General features: G+C 39.2%; 1 protein-coding gene across 7 annotated transcripts in view; it reads left to right on the top strand.

Annotated features, from left to right (window-relative positions):
• The window catches only part of SKIC3 (SKI3 subunit of superkiller complex), an 80,483-nt gene that overhangs the window by 830 nt on the left and 62,440 nt on the right, over positions 1-17,213 (top strand). For 3 of the 7 annotated variants that reach the window (XM_073344528.2, XM_073344527.2, XM_073344533.2), the window contains exons 2-8: positions 1,762-1,859; positions 3,795-3,938; positions 5,884-5,975; positions 6,963-7,038; positions 8,435-8,575; positions 10,568-10,666; positions 10,767-10,875. In XM_073344528.2, coding sequence (XP_073200629.2) covers positions 1,770-1,859; positions 3,795-3,938; positions 5,884-5,975; positions 6,963-7,038; positions 8,435-8,575; positions 10,568-10,666; positions 10,767-10,875 — 751 coding nt within the window. In that variant the 5' untranslated portion in view covers positions 1,762-1,769. Of the gene's footprint in view, positions 213-793; positions 989-1,761; positions 1,860-3,794; positions 3,939-5,883; positions 5,976-6,962; positions 7,039-8,434; positions 8,576-10,567; positions 10,667-10,766; positions 10,876-17,213 lie in introns of those variants that run through there. The other 4 variants (XM_073344531.2, XM_073344535.2, XM_073344534.2 and 1 more) reach the window with 4 other exon arrangements.

Genomic DNA, 17,213 nt, shown 5'->3' with positions numbered 1-17,213 from the left:
TCCAAAGAAAGGGATTTACAAATACCAGTATGCTGAGCAGGGAACTGTCCAATCTGGCAGTAGGAAATGCCAAGGAGAAGCGTGGGGGCTAACCCTCATCTCTCAAAGTGAGTTAGGTGCCTGACTCAAGGCCAGAGATAGAGGGCCTATCTCTACTTTGGCATCACAGATCTGAACTGGGATCCACTCCTGGAGTTAGGCACCTAAGCCAGGTCAGCCCTTTTCATGAAAAACTGGAGATTCCCCCCCCCCATATTGTAGCCAGTAACCTGGTGATCAGGTTACTGACCTGGGATGTGGGAGATCTGTTTTAAAATTTCTGCTCAGAAGCAGGGACTTGAACTTAGTTCACCCATATCCAGGGAGTAACTGCCAGAGTATAGAGTTATTATCTTTCCAGTCTCACTGGTCTGTGACTGTGCTAGATAATAAATAAATAAATAGTAATATATGACTTCTATTCACAAAAAGAAAAGGAGTACTTGTGGCACCTTAGAGACTAACCAATTTATTTGAGCATAAGCTTTCGTGAGCTACAGCTCACGTCATCGGATGCATACTGTGGAAAGTTTAGAAGATCTTATTATATACGCACAAAGCATGAAGAAATACCTCCTCCCGAGAGTGGGGTGGGAGGAGGTATTTTTCATGCTTTGTGTGTATAAAAGATCTTCTACACTTTCCACAGTATGCACGCGATGAAGTGAGCTGTAGCTCACGAAAGCTTATGCTCAAATAAATTGGTTAGTCTCTAAGGTGCCACGAGTACTCCTTTTTTTTTTGCGAATACAGACTAACATGGCTGTTACTGACTTCTATTCAGTTTTTCATAGTGGACCCTTGCTCCCCAGTATAGTGTTTCTTTTCTACTCATTCAGACATAGATCCTTTTACACTGGGGTATCCCCTTCCTGCCACTCTCCCCATCCTGGCAATGATGATAATTGCATCCGAATCATGTACGCTTTCTAATGCTGCATGTGTTAGAGTGAGTGTAAATAATGTGTGTATCAGACTGATGTGTGTGTACAATATACTTAAATATACATGTATGTGCTTTAAATGGTACTATGTGTAAACTTCAAAATATATTGTTAACTTTATTGTTTATGTTTCCATTTTTTTACAAAAACAAACTTGAATATTTCCTTCATTCCTGCACATATCCCTTCCAAACTTATGAAGTGTTCTTTCCCACATTAGGAAGTGGAATTTGAAGTTGCTCAGTGATCTTGGTAGAATGGTATGGTCAAAAAGTGTTGGGAAAATCTTTAAAATGTGAATGACATAGAAACATGTAAATCTCCATATTACTCGTTTCAGAGTAGCAGCCATGTTAGTCTGTATTCGCAAAAAGAAAAGGAAAACTAGTGGCACCTTGGGGACTAACCGATTTATTTGAGCATAAGCTTTCGTGAGCTACAGCTCACTTTATGATACATCTGAGTACATGATTGGTCCCAATAACTTCAGTGGGACTACTCACATACTAAAAATGATGCATGTGCTTGGGATTGGGGTTTAGAGGTGTACTATCACATATACATTTTTTTATTTGTGTACTGCTTTTTTGTCTGTACTGGATTGATAACTATTTGAGGCAGGGATTTTGTCTTATACTTGTACAGCAGCGAACATATTGTTAACATTTGCTAAAATGTTTTCTCTGTGTATGATAATGCAATATAAGTCGAATGCTTTGAATAGTATTTGATATAAATGTCTTTTCTTAAAACTAATTTTCTGTCCTTTTGACTTTAGCAGTAATAATGTCAAATAAGGAGGTGAAGGCAGCACTGAAAAGTGCCAGAGATGCAATAAGAAATAAAGAATACAAAGAAGCCTTAAAACATTGCAAGGTAATTAATTCTTCCACTTGTATAAACATTAATTGTGTGTACATATAAAAAGCCCTACTATTTTCTGTCTACTGGAATTGTACTCTATACTTTCTGCAGTAATATACATACTAAGTAATGTACACATCTTGGCAGTGTTCATAGTGAATGTTTTGCTGTGGGGTAATCACTAAAATCCGATGGATCAGTCTTCTTTTCTTGAATGAAGGTGAAGTTCACCAGAGTCAGACAAATGCCACCCTTTCAGTTCACACATTGGATCTTATTGCTAGATGGTAGATATTGTGGGTTGGTGTGATGTTGATTTCATTAGTTGCCCATGTTAGCTTGTCCAGAAAAGGAGATCAGTTTTCGGTTGCATGTGCTTAAATGCGAAGCAGAGGGTACAATAACTCCTCACTTAAAGTCGTCCCAGTTAACATTGTTTCGTTGTTATGTTGCTGCTCTGTTAGAGAACATGCTCGTTTAAAGTTGCACAGTGTTCGGTTATAACACCCTCCACCCCCGGCGCCTCCCACCTGCCAGCAGGCCCCACAGATCAGTGCCTCCCCACTCACTTCTGTGCCTCCTGCCCACTGCAGTCAGCTGTTTCGCAGCACGCAGGGAGGTGAGGAGGGAGGACATGGCATGCTTGGGGGAGGGAGTGGGACTGGGCGGGAAGAGGTGGGGTGGAGTGGAGTGAAAGCAGGATGAGGCCTTGGGGGAAGGGGTGGAGTGGGGGCAGGGCCTGGGGCAGAGCACCCCCTGGCAGTTTGAAAAGTCAGCGCCTTTGGGCCCGGAAGCCCACGGCTGTTTCCAGCTCTGCAGGGATCTAGAGGCCCAGTGCCTCTGCATTGTGTGTCCCAAGCATACCATGCAACCTGGCAGATTGGCTCCCTTAGGAGATGACTGGTCTCACCAGCATCTCAGGGGGTGGGAGGTGTTCAGTGACTAACTGGTGCAGGCTGTGTGATCTGCTGCTCAGCAGAGACATCCCCATGGGGTGCTGGGGATAGGATGCAGCACACTGTCCCTTCCTTTGTCCTGCTGCTTGCCTGCTCTGCCTGGCTCCCATGTTGAGCCCAAAGCCACAGAGCTTGCATGGGGAGGACTTTGCAGGCCTAGGAGTGGGGTGTCGTTGGTCCACACTCTCAGCAGAGCTCTGGGGCCAGAGGATATTCACTTACCTAGTCACAGCTGTGAGTCAAACTGCACCAAACTGGCATAAAGAAATTTACCAACAAAAAAGAAATAAAGCAAAACCGCAATCTCTAGATGTGTTTTTTTGAGTTGGGAAAGTTCAGCAAGAGAAGCAGCCGGACGATCCACCCTCTTCCACCGTCTGACTCTACCACCTCAAACAAGCTTCACAATCATCATTGCTGAGTATAGTATTACATTGTTTAAAATTGTTTAAAACTTATACTGTATATGTATATAATGTCTTTTGTCTGGCGAAAAAGATTTACCTAAGCCCTCCCACCCCCCATTTAGCATTAATTCTTACGGGGAAATTGGATTCGCTTAACATTGTTTCGCTTAAAGTTGCATTTTTCAGGAACATAGCTACAACGTTAAGCAAGGAGTTACTGTATTAATTCTCAGATGACTGTGACAAAAGTCTGTTTCTAACCATAGACTTTAGAGGAATCCTTCAATGACCACAGTTACTGAGACCTGTGTCACGAGGACTGTCCATATGCAGTTTCTTCTTGCTAAAGAAAGCTACCAATTAAAACAATAACCTTTTATTAATGCTCTAACTTATGTTATCACTATGCAGAAAGTAACATCTTGTTAAATAGATACCTAATAAATAAAATTCACTGTGTACCAGACTAGTATGTTCAGGAGCTTTTATTCTAGAAAGTAAGAAAACTGATTAATCAAACTCGGTAGTTGAGTCTGTAAGACACATTTAGTACACTAGCTTCATTTGAACTCTTACATTTTTAGGCAGTGCTGAAACAAGAGAAAAATAACTACAATGCCTGGGTGTTTATTGGCCTGGCAGCTGCAGAGTTAGAGCAGCCTGATCAGGCCCAAAGTGCATACAAAAAGGCTGCTGAACTTGAACCCAGCCAGCTACTGGCATGGCAGGTATGTATTCGACTCTAGTTCCCCTTTACCCGTCCTATTAAATAAGCTACTGTGTTCTTAAGTATAGGAACAAGATCCAATCAACATTTGACTCTTAGGGCAGATCCTCAAGTTGTGTAAATTGTCATATAACAAATTATACCAGTGCGGATCTGACTCCTTGTATGTACAATGTGAAAACCAATGGGAGTTGCATGTGTGTAAAAGAGGGCAAGTTTTGGTTTCATTATATTTAAATTATGATAGGTCTTCTAATGGATAAATATGTTTCATTTCCTTGGAAAACAAAACAAACAAACAGAAAAAGTATGCTTATCCCCCTTAGGTGCTTTCTTAGTTCCCTTGCTCATGACTCAGTAAATTTAATTTGGTGTTTCTCTTCTATAAGAGAGAACATTGTGCACAATAACTTTTTTCCCAGCCTCTGATACAGAGTTGTGAAAATTGGACTATGTTGTTGATTTCCATGGTCCTAGGCAACAATAATAGACACTCTTTAAGATGGTTGTGCAAGTGATAATCTACAACGTGTGCTATTATATTAGATTCCTGTGCCCTTAGGGCACATCATGAAGCATATGGCTGAAGGCTAGGTCGTTGATTCATGTGTCTGGTAAAAGGGAATATTTAGTGTTTTGTAACTTAATAAAGAGGTTTTTTAATATCAGTAATTTTAATTTTTTTAAATGCAACAATTGGACATATATTGAACTTACCTTAATTGAATCCTCATCAGCCAGTCAGGCTCTGGCTTTTTTTAAGATAGTACAAAACAGTAACTTACTGAGACAAAAATGTTTTCTGTAGTCTTGCACAATTTAAGATGCTTTATTGTTGTCCATTGACTGGTGTTAAAATATGATTTTACTTAACTGTGTTCAGGTAGTCTGTGTTCCACTTCACTAATCTCAGAAATCATTTTAAGAAAATACAGTGATCTTTTATTATAATGTAAATGATATTTAAGAACATAGGAATGGCCATACTGGGTCAGACAAGAGTCTGTTTAGCCCAGTATCCTGTCTTTCGACAGTGGCTAGTGCCAGATGCTTCAGAGGGTATGAACAACACAGCAATTATTGAGTGATCCATCCCATATTGTCCAGGCCCAGGTTCTGGCAATCAGTGGTTTGGGGGCACCCAGAGCATGGGGTTGTGTCCCTGACCATCTTGGCAAATAGCCATTGATTGAGCTATCTACCATGAACCTTTTTGAGCCCAATTATATTTTTGCCCTTCACAGAATTCCCAGCAACGAGTTCCACAGGTTGACTGTGCGTTGTGTGAAGAAATACTGCCATGTTTTTGTAGCCCCCTTTTTTACCCAAGCAGCTAGTCGAAGTTTGGGGTCCAAGGGATGTTCCAGTTAGGAGGAAAAATTGGTGATAGTCAGGTATTTCTCTGATGCAGTTTTGTTTGTTTATAAAGAAAGTGTCTCTGAACATGGAAGGAATTGTGTAGCAGAAAGCAGTTCTTTTGCTCACAGCACCAAGTACACTCTTCTCAGCCTGCACCCTGATCCAAAAACCACTCTGCAGGTTTCTTCCAGAGGCAGACACTGTTTTCAGCTGCTTTTTCAGGCTGACTGTCTCGGCTCTATGTGTTCTGCATTCCCCACCCTTTACAAAACACACTACTGACCATCTCTGCCCCAACAGTCTGAAAATACTTGGAAAGGAGCTTTGTGATTAACATACTCTGACAGTTTTGTTAATTGAAGAATGCATTCACACCCAGTCTCAAAGAAGTTTCTGATCTAAGCAGTCACCAGTACCTCTCAGCATAACATTATATTCTGATCCTGCATTGAGATTTGAGCAGACAGATCCCAATAGAGCTGCACTGAAGGCATTGGGTTTCTTGTGGGCACAGCCAGACTGCATGCCTTAAAATGATCTTGGAAATATCAGATGTGAAATCTAACATACATTTTACTTTTGTTTAGGGATTAGCAAATTTGTATGAGAAATCTAACCAAACAGATGTCAAAGAAAACTTGTTCAATGTTTACCAAAAGCTCTTGGAACTCTATGAAAGGTAAAGAATATTTTAGATTAAATTATGACACTGCAACATGTTATCTTAAAATTTCAGTTGCAATAGAAAAAATCCAGTTTTAATGCCATCACTGATACATGTGATAATCTGCCACTGACACGGCTACGACTCTGAAACCTGTGTATAGTAACTAATTCTAATACTCATGTTGTATCTGAGGTAAGGCCTTGTCACCCCTAGTGGTTTTCTATAATGTGAAGTTGGGATAGAGATAAATTATCACTTTCCTATTGTCTTTTTATAAGAAGAAATCTTTTGGAATAAATATTATCTAAACTATTGACATTAAGTATCTGGTGTCATGACTGTATCCATTGACTTAATGTGGTGCATAGATGGATGAACTTTATAAATCTCATAACTCTCAGTTGATGTTGATGGTTAGCATAAATATCACTAGTACCTGTACTAACAATTTTTATGGTCACAGGGAATTTCATCTCCCATTACAGTTTACAGTTCTAAACAAAGCTAGCTCTGGTTGTATGTCACCAGTTTCCTCAACTGATTGAAGTGTTCTTATTGCTTTGTTTTTGTGATTTTGGTTTTGGCTAATGGACACTGTCAACTTATAAATCATACATCTTTTTAAACATTTTTAATTACTTCTGTTACAAGTAACATCTAAGATAACTATAATTGAAAGATTAATGGAAAATACTTTTGTTCCAGTTTGTTTACTTTTTGCATTTGACAGCATTTAGGATAAACTGACTATATACAGTTTGCTTAGATTTTTCACACAGTAACTGCAAGAGAAAAACATTCTAAAAAAATTCACAATAGTTGCATTAGAACTTGGAGGCACATATAGTATCTGCAGCAACTTCTAATGCTTTCATTTAAAAAAGAAAAAAAAGTCTAGATTTCAAGTTGTCAGTGTGTCTTGAAGAATGCATTTCTCCATATTTGTTAGAAAACAGACCTAGCCTTTTCGTGTTTTTTTTTTTCCCCATCTTCTTCTAGTACTGACAAGCAGAAGTGGTGTGAAGTGTGTAGGAAACTTGTGGAATTGTATCACCAAGAAAAAAAATACCTAGAGGTCAGTTACTGGTTTACTGTCTCTCCTCTTCCTATGCAAATTATTCATATTTTTTTTTGTAGCGAGAACTCATCTCGCTTAATTATATACCTCTGTTCTCCGACCAGCTTTTACCACTAAATTTAGAGGCAATCTATTGAATTGACATGTCTTAACATAAAAAGCAATCCTAGAAATGGTTAGTTTACCTTTTATTAAAAGGAAGTTGCAATCATTTTGTTCAATACAATGTTCTGAAATTCACCGTGTTGACATGTTGTGTCATATAAACAAAATTGCATTAAAATGTTAGTTTCTGGTGGCAGTCAAGCATTTGAATATTTTTCCACTTTTTTTTTTTAACTCAGGGACTCAGAAGTTAGGAAATGCCAGCTCAAAGGATGCCTATGCAACCTTAATTCTGCCCTCTTGTGCTTATGCATTATAATACAGTTTGTAATTAAATGATGACATACTATTTTTTCTACAGTATTTTTTCATCTACTCCAGTTTTTTGGGAGTATTTCGATTCCTTGAAGTTTGAGAACTTTAATGTTAGTTTCATAGCAAAAATTCTTTGCCAAGGATTATTATTAGTTTGTTATTTTGTTTGCAAGGCAGACAAACCTTTGAAAACCTAGATGTAAAACATAAACCAGAGTTTGCTCAGTAGTAGGAGGGATTGAACCTGGGATCTCAGGTTCTAGAAGCATGAGCTTCTGCTGTGTGAGCCTTAAAATCCAGCTCTGGTATCTCAAAGCCAGTATTAGACTCATAAATTCAGCTTCCTCTATGTGGTCCAGCCACTAGAGAGAGAGAGAGAGAGAGCCACACTGTGGTTATTTGATACTTTCTGTGTTTCACTTCTGTTAACAGTCTCAAATTTTAATAGGTATTCCATTCTCTGTCTGAATATAATGCAGAGTCACTTCGCTGCTGGAAAAGATAATAGTGCCTGGGGAGCTATTTTCTTTTTTAAACTGGTCATCAGAAGTATGGTTTATCGAATTCTTTACCTTACACAGTGCATGTAGGGTAGTATCAGACCTATTGTTAATGCAGATTCCTCTATTATGATGGAGTTTTTGAAGGAACATTTGAAAGGTTTCTTTACAGCAGTATTTTGTTATACAAGGTTAAATGAGCAATTACAGACCATCAGCTACATCTGTTGTACTAAACTGCTTAAATACCACTAGTTCTGTTGACTGTACTAAACAGCACTGTGTAGTAATTTGTCCAACACTCACTCATTAGCCCTTGCCTCTTGCTAAGTGCTAATGCTATTTTCCAACCACTTAAGTTGGGAAATTGTAAATCTTATTGGCAAGGGGTTAAAATAAATTGGCGTGATCACACTGGGTGTCAGATTTTTAAATGAATTACAGAATGATTCATTTCTCTTTCCTGTTGACAGGTGGCTCGCACATGGCACAAACTGATAAAGATAAAACAGGAGGAAGGTGCAGATAATGCTGAGCTCCACCAGCTATGGAAGAGGCTGATCCAATTACTGCCAGACAGTACACAGAATCAAGATAATGAGACACAGCAGTTGGTAATGTTTCTCCCTCCTACTCAAATCATAGAAATGGAGAGCTTGAGAGGTCAGCTAGTCCATCCCTCACAGCATGCTGGGCAAGATCAAGTATATCTAGAGCATCCTTGACAGCTATTTGTCTAACCTGTTCTTAAAAATCTCCAATGTTGCTGTTCCACAGTCTCTCTATTCCAGTGCTTAACTATTCTTATCATTAGAAAGTTTCCCCTAATATCTAACCTCAGTCTCCCTTGCTACAAATTAAGCTGATTACTTCTTGTCCTACCTTCAATGGACATTCAGAACAATTGATCACTGTCCTCTTTATAACAGCCTTTAACATATTTGAAGATTGTTATCATGTCCCTACTCAGTCACTTTTCTCAAGACTAAACATGCCTGTTTTTTTAACCTTTCCTCATAGGTCAGGTTTTCTAAACCTTTTATCATTTTTATTGCTCTCCTTTGGACTTTCTCCAATTTGTCCACACCTTTTTTAAAGTATAGCTCCCAAAACTGGTGCCAAGTAGAGTGGCCCAATTACCTCCAGTGTCTTTCTTACGACAGTCCTGTTAAATCATCCCAGAATATTAGCCTTTTTTTCAGCTGCATCACGTTGTTTACTCATATTCAATTTGTGATCCACTATAATGCCCAAATTCTTTTCAGCAGTATTACTGGCTAGTCAGTTATTCACTATTTTGTGTTTTTTTTCCTTCTGAAGTGTTCTTTACTGTTGTCTTAATTGAATTTCATCTTGTTGATTTCAGACTAATTCTCCAGTCTATCAAGCTCATTTTGAATTCTAATCCTGTCCTCCAAAGTGTTTGCAACCCCTCCCATCTTGGTGACATAAGCAAATTTTAAAGCATTAAAGTCCTGTGGGATCTCACCCGTCCTCCATGAGTTCTCAAAAATTATCACTAATGGTTCCAAGATTTCTTCAGCTAGTTCCTTAAGTACCTTTGGGTGAATTTCATCAGACCATGAATACATCTAACTTAACTAAATATTCTTTAATCCATTCTTTCTCTATTCTGGCTTGTGTTCCTTCCCCCTTGTTGTTAATATTAATTATGTTAAGCATTTGGTCACAATTAATCTTTTTAGTGAAGACTGAAGCAAAATAGCCATTAAACACCTTAGTGGATACAGGCAACTAGACTTTGGGTTAAATTTTAAAAAGTGCTTAAGTGACATGAAGAGCCCAAGACCCATTGACTTTCAGTGGGATTTAGGCTTTTTGAAAATTTTGTCTGTAGGTTTCTAAGTCACTTAGGCTCAGATCCACAACAGTATTTAGCCTTCTAACTTCCACTGAAATCAGTGGAAGTTGGGAGCCTAAATAACATTGTGGTCCTGGGCCATAGACCCTTTGAAAATATTACACACTGTGTGTCCCAGAATATTGGTAATAGAAATTAAATCAGGAGAATTTATTGGAGATGGAAGAATACATTTTTGAAAAGCCCCTGTAATGTAGTGTCTTACATAACTGCTGTTTTAAAAAAAAATCTTTTGTGATGCATTACTTTTAAAAGTTTAGATTCATTTTGGCAGTGTTAAGGTTCTATCTTAAAGGCACCCAAAATAGGAGCATCAAAATGAACACTTGCATACCAATATTTAATAAGTTATTCAAGCTCATAGCTGTCATAATGGATAGTGCTTCATGTGCGCTCTTTTTGGTATATATCTTATGCCATTGCATGAATTAGATTGTTTACCTCCTTCAACTAGTAGCACACTTACTACCAGGCTTTGAACACTACATGAATAATACTTGAGTATGAAGAACCACCCTGTTATGTATTTTGCTCTTTGCACAACAGAAGTTCTATGAAGGACCACCTGGGCACAGTGGGGCCAAATAAACATATTATAATCATGTTTATGGTATATTGCACCCTGTTTAGTTACCCAAAATAGTGACTAAATTTCATAAGTTCACTATTTGTAGCTTTTCTTGCTAATTCACACTGTTGTACACTTACCAATTTCTTATTTCAGCTTTTTACTGCATTTGAACATGCAGTGAACTCTGTAGACACGGTTCCCAGTGAAGACCACCAAAAGCTTTATAAAAACTTCATTCAGTGTTTGTCAAAAGTAAGAACAGTTTAATTTATAGTCTCTTCAATAACACAAATAACATCTAATAATACTGCATGAATAGCTAAATAAATTGCTTTGACTTTTTTTCCTCAAGTTTCCTCATGAGACTGCCAGGCTGAAGAAGGCCTGTGATGATATGATGGTTTTGTATCCCACCATGAGTTATCCTTTAGAAGTGCTCTGCTTGCACTTTATTCAGTCAGGTGAGTGGGATGGTTTTGGTTCATTTTTGTTGTTCCAAATCTTGTATCTTTTCACTGTGACTTTTGTCTTGCCCTTCACTCCCCCAGCCCTTCTCATAAAAAAGGGAACCAGTCTTTCAAGATCTGTTACTTCACTTTGTTGAGGGAAGATGTAGTTTGAGGCAACTTGCACCACTTTTCAACACAAATACATTGTCTATATTAGGTGCTATGTTTCTACCACCCTGGAGAGGAAGACAGTTCTGTTCTAAACTATAGTGTCTCAGAGCTGTGAAACTTAGTACTACTGTAGCATCAAAGGACTTCTTAAAAAATAAGTATTCTTTGTTCAAGACCAGTTCTGGATTCTTGATTCCTTTGCTGGCAGTGTACTCAGTCCCATGGGAAGAGTGCTTCACGAAGCTTAAAAGGAGCCTCTCTAGATAAGTGAAGTTTAGCTACATGAGGTTTGAAGAGAATCCTGTTTGCTTGTCTTTGGTGGAAAGGATGGTGACAATAAAACCAAAGCTCTGGAGATGGCTAAAGTGAGAGAATTGGTGAACCAGTATACCCCTTTCCTCTTGGTAGGAACATTCATGAATCTTTTTCCACAAGACTTCCTGGTGGGTGGGCAGTAAATGGGGCTTTTTAGGGTGTTTCAGTGAAGTGGAGGAGAGGGGTCTTTTTTAAAAACAGATTTGTTTGTTATATGCTTTAAGAAGGCAGCATGCAGTCTTCCACACTGCCGGGTTTGAAACTGTGTTAAATTTCAGTTTTGAGCGCTCACTGTTGCATTAATATTCTATAAGTGAATAAAAGAAAAGGAGTACTTGTGGCACCTTAGAGACTAACCAATTTATTTGAGCATGAGCTTTCGTGAGCTACAGCTCACAGCTGTAGCTCACGAAAGCTCATGCTCAAATAAATTGGTTAGTCTCTAAGGTGCCACAAGTACTCCTTTTCTTTTTGCGAATACAGACTAACACGGCTGTTACTCTGAAACCTATAAGTGAATAGTGATTTTAAATGTGTCAGCTTTTGGTGTCACAGCTGATACCTTAAAGGGTCCAGAAGTGACTTTCAAGTTGGACACCCCCAAAAACACTACTTGTAAATATACAGTCATATCGACCAGGAATGTCACACAAAAACTAAGTAGAAGTGTATGCCAAGAATCCATACAGAAATTCCTGTGTTTTTTAAACAATAAAGCTGTATAATTTCCTTTGTTAGGAGTGGAAGAATGCCTTATAGTACCAAGTTTCAGGGAGCTAGGCATCATGAAAGTAATACAGCAGCAGAAAAATTGTAATACAGAACTCTTAATTTCAGTGTTTAAAACAATTGAACCCAGTGGAGAGGAACCAGCAAGAACAAACCAACAAGCATAATTCATCTGCAAGAAGTGCTAGTACATAGTCTATTGTATCACAGCAGAACAATCCAGAATGTGTGCATTCCATTAAATATAAGTCTGAACCCAAATATGTAATCAGGCTTCTATGCTTTAAAACAAAGAGAAGGGAATTGTTAAGCTCATTCTGTTTCTTTGTGACTTTCCTGAGCATCTTAAAGCTGAAGTTCCATCTCAAAATAGATATGGCTGGCTGCTATGGAATGCACGGATCTGCACCAGGCCCAAAACTGCTGAATTCACTCCTCCTTGCAAAGAGTCATTTATTATTTTCATCTCTATGTGCCTGGACCAGTATTGGTAAAATGAATCTTAACTATCCAACCATATAGTTTCCTGAGCTTTAACAGTTTTCAGTGTTCTCTCTTTATCCTTGCTGGAATAAGCAGACATCCATTTCAGTTACAGTTATTCCATTAAATTCAATGGAATTACTGATCCTAGGCCAGTGGTGAACTTGTTCAGAGACCAAAGGAATTCCTACTGGCCTTGGAATTTGCTGTGTGACCTTGGCCAAGTCACTTCACTTCACTGTGCCTGATTCCCCTCCAACCTTTTGTCTGTCGTGAAAGATTATAAGCTCTATGGCGAAGGGACTGTCTTTTATCTAGGTGTTTGCATTGTGCCTAAAGTAATGGGACCCTGATTGCAATTGGGGTCTCCTAGAACCACATATAATACACTGTATAGCCTAAATGTAAAGATCAAACACTGATTTCTTTATTGTAGTGTGCCGATACTACATTGCAGTCCATTTTGTCATTAAGCTGATAGTTTTGCACTTTAAGAAAGATGTGGACTTGAAACTGCACTCAAATTCTAGCATGTGTTCACTTATTTGTAGAACATAAAACATTGTAAAGAGGTTACGGTCAACACTTCAAAGATCACACAATATAATACAGCACACAATATCTAAACGAGTTTTACAAGGTGTATTGTTTAGACCATGCTTCCATTTTCTACAGTCTAATCCAGGTTAAACAAATATATAATTTATAAATGAACAATCATAGAAACTTAGACCAAGATTTAAAAAAATAGGTGTCTAAAGGAAAGGCTTGTATATCCATATTTAAACACCTAATAACCTAAATGACTTTAGGGCTATGATTTATGCTGTCAACCAGCCTCAAAACTGGGGGAACATGAATGTGGCTTAGTGCCACCTTTTTCTCCACTTTTCTTCTGAGCTGTGCCAAGTACAGCTCAAATACAGTACAGGATCTGCTCTGGAGTGTTAAAGCTAAAGAAACAGGGAAGTCAGTTGAATCCCATCTCTGTACAATTATCAAAATTAGAAATTTTGAATCTAACAGTAGAATCTCTCAAATTTGTCTTCACTCTTCTGGTATTGAGGTGCCACAATTTGTCTCTCTCAAAATGTTATGGGTTTATCGTCCGTTAAATAATTCTTGTAATTGATAATGCAACATTTTGGTGATTGATACACTACCAATTGTAGAAATTTCTGCTTTCAGAAAATCCAGTTTGCCCCATCTAAGTTGTTGCATAGGGAAATATGTATACAAAAATTACTCCCTTTAGACAAAGATCTAAACCTACAGCCTTCACTCTCCCATGAATATTTGTGCAAATTCCCAGGATCCTGAACACTGTAATCTCTAAAGGCGGATTGAATTTTGCTTGGAGTAATTTAAAGAACGGGGTGGATTTCTCTAATAAGATGTAGCCCTTCTTATCCCTCATAGATTTGTTGGCCCCAGTGTTCAGTATTCCTTAACGCTACACACTTTTAAAATTTCCATTTTTAATAATCTAATTTCAAGATAAGTTTTTTGTAAGAGATCTTGACCAAGCTTTAGCTTGGTCTAGGAGACAAGGTACCCATCTTGGATTCATTTTTAAAGGCATGAAATAGTTAGCTATCCCAGCAGAACCCTTCTACTTGAGAATTTCTCAGTGAGATTACAGCCTGTAAAGTAGTCTAAGGGAGCAGTTACCCTGAGTTTTGACTTCCCCTGAACAGTCAGTACCTGCTTCTGCTGCTGCTGGGATTTTAGCAATGGCTTACAAACTTACATGGATATAACTACATCGCTCAAGGGTGTGAAAAGTCCATATTTTTTACACTGATTTAATCCCTAGTGTAGACAGCTCGGTGTCAATGGGAGGGCTTCTCCCATCGACATAGCTACTGCCTCTCATGGAGAAGGATTAACTACTCTGACGGGAGAAGCTCTCCTGTCGGTGTAGTAGCATCTGCACTGAAGTGCTACAGTGGCACAGCTGTGCCGATGCACTGTTTTAAATTTGGACCTGCCCTTATATGCTGAATCTTCATGACTTTATTTTCCAGCACTTGTGTATAAAATTTACTGGAGTTGGCATTTTTTTTTGTGATATTGTGTGTACAATCTTATAGAATGTGGCTTCTTTCCAGGCCCTCTAAATACACCGCTGCTCATTTGACTTATGCTCCTTATGTATGTTCTGCAGTATACAGCCTAATTATTACTTAACTTAAACAAAAATTTGAGTATTTATGAAAAGCCTTAAGTCACTTTGCAGCATAAGCTTATTTACTGTAATGCTTGGGCATCTGTTTTCTCTGATACTCAGCTGTTTCAAAGCCATCCATCACTGTTTTCTGTTCTGTTGTGGACAAGTACATTTATTTCCTTCCTGCCTTGGCTTGTATGCTGATGTCTCCAAGTCAATATGATTCAGCTTATGAAGATGAATGAAAACAGATACTGAACCTCATTCATAGTTAGCACAAGAAGAAATGGTAGGACTCTCGCCCATCACTAAATGACCAAATTTTGGTATGGGAAAGGGAAGTAGTTAAAGCAAGGGTTCTTGGGCCACATGCGGCCCAATTACACACAGCTGCGGCCCAGCTCAGCTGTGTGCTAAAGGCCGGCCCGCATGCCCTGGGTCCACCAGGTTCCCAGCTACCCGGCATGGAGGGGTCTGGCTGGGCTGCCCTGCCACACAGCACGTCAGGATCGGGGCTGCCAGCCTGCCCTGTGTGTTGGGAATCTGGGGCCGGGGCTGCTGGCGGGCCCTGAGGGGTTGGGAATCCAGGTCAGCTGCCTGGCCCTGCAAGCTCCAGGATCTGGGGCAGCTGGCTCGTTCCTGCATGGTGGGGTCTGGGGCAGCTGTGCGGAGGAGGTCCGGGGTCTGGGGCAGCCGGCTGACCCCATGGGGTCCAGGGTGGGCAGCTGGCTGCCCCGCGTGCTGAGATCGGGGATGGGGCTGCTGCTGCCCGGCCTCAGTGGCCCAGGTAACAAAATGTATAATCAATTGAGAACCACTGACTTAAAGCATTTGTACTGTATGTTTTTAAAACATATATTATGTAAAGTTTTACAAATAGGAAATGCTCATGGTCAGAAAATAATATGCTCTAAAAATAGATGTTTTTGGGGAGGGTGTGTGTGTGTATATGTATGTATTATATGTATTTATGTATGTATTAAAAAAATCTATGTTCCGTTAATACCATGCAGAAATGCAAGATGCATGTACAGCCATCTGAACAATTACTTTAATCTGTCTTCAATTTTTTTTAACTGTTTATTACATCTGTGTCTTGCTTTCTACTATGGATCTCAGCCTTCCTTCCCCAAGTCTGCTTATAACTTCAAAGCTGCCACAAACATGGAAAAACACAGATGCTGTATTTTCATTTAAAAGATTGCACAAATTCATTTACTGTGCCACTAGGGCTGCAATTTTCTAACAGTAATTTTATTTCCCTTTTGTATTGGTAACTAAAGATGAACAGGTTGTGTATGCACATGAGAAATATCACTGACATCCTGATTTGCTAACCGATCCCCAAAATGGACAATCTATCAATCAGCTGGCAACTGAAGTAGTAGAAATAAATTCTTGTCTATAACAAACTGCACCATAAAGTAGGAGAGTCACCACACAAACTTCTTTGGTTTAACTGTGCTGCTTAGTTTATACACAGCATGAATCTTATTTCAGTGACTCTTAGAATATTTTACCTTAATGACATGGTCATTTAGACCAGGCTGGGAAGTCATCTTGATCGCTTGGGAAGTTTAATCTTGCCTGTAGCTCATGTAGGATTGACAGTAACCTTCCAGCACACACACAGAAAAGAGACTGCAGGGATAATTTTAAAGTGGTAGTAAGTCCTGAAATATGCACAGTAAAGTAAGTTCTGCAGATGCATATGCTTACTTTTTAAAAAAATGACATTTGTTCTCTCTTAGGTTTGGGTGGCAACTACAGATACCTTGTTACCTATAGTTTCATATGTTGATGCTTCTCACTAATCCATATATAATCAATAAACAGTCTACACTGGTGGTTCTCAACCTATTTACCATTGTGGGCTGCATATGCAGCTCTCTGTTATGTGGGCCACATCCATGCAATATATATGCTACATGTATGGCCTGGAGGATGTCACATGGGCTGCAGCAGTGTGCTGATTGGGCTGCAAGTGGGCCACTGGTTGAGAACTACTGGTCTGTGTGCATACTAAGCTTAACTAGGTGTCACCCATCTTCCACGTGAAGGACAGCCTGCTCAGTTTCTGAGTCCTTCAAACCTTTCCAGTAGCATTTTGCCCTCTTGGTTACAATCTTATGTCTTTCTTTGTCTACTCGGCCTCTTGACCCCGATCTGAACTAGTATGATATTTCCTTAGGAGTTGTTTATCTGTGCCAGAATCTGCAGTAAATAACCCCCGCCCTCCCATTTTAATTCTCAGGGGGTGAGACTCTGTAACCCTCCCTGCTGGGGCTAGACTACCATCCCTAGCTCAAAAAGTTATATTTCGCATTAATAGATACACACACTTATGACAAATCCCATGGCACATCTCAATGTACTAACTAGTCTTTTGACTAGTTTCTATACGTCCATGGTTTCACATCTACCACAATGGCAAAATAGAGGAGTGGAGTATTTGTCTAGTTACAAGTTCCCGAGTGAAATT

Source organism: Lepidochelys kempii, chromosome 5 (genome assembly GCF_965140285.1).
Source record: "Lepidochelys kempii isolate rLepKem1 chromosome 5, rLepKem1.hap1, whole genome shotgun sequence".
Lineage (NCBI taxonomy): Eukaryota > Metazoa > Chordata > Testudines > Cheloniidae > Lepidochelys > Lepidochelys kempii.
Note: the sequence above shows the minus strand (reverse complement) of the source record. Positions and strands in the feature narration are given on the sequence as shown.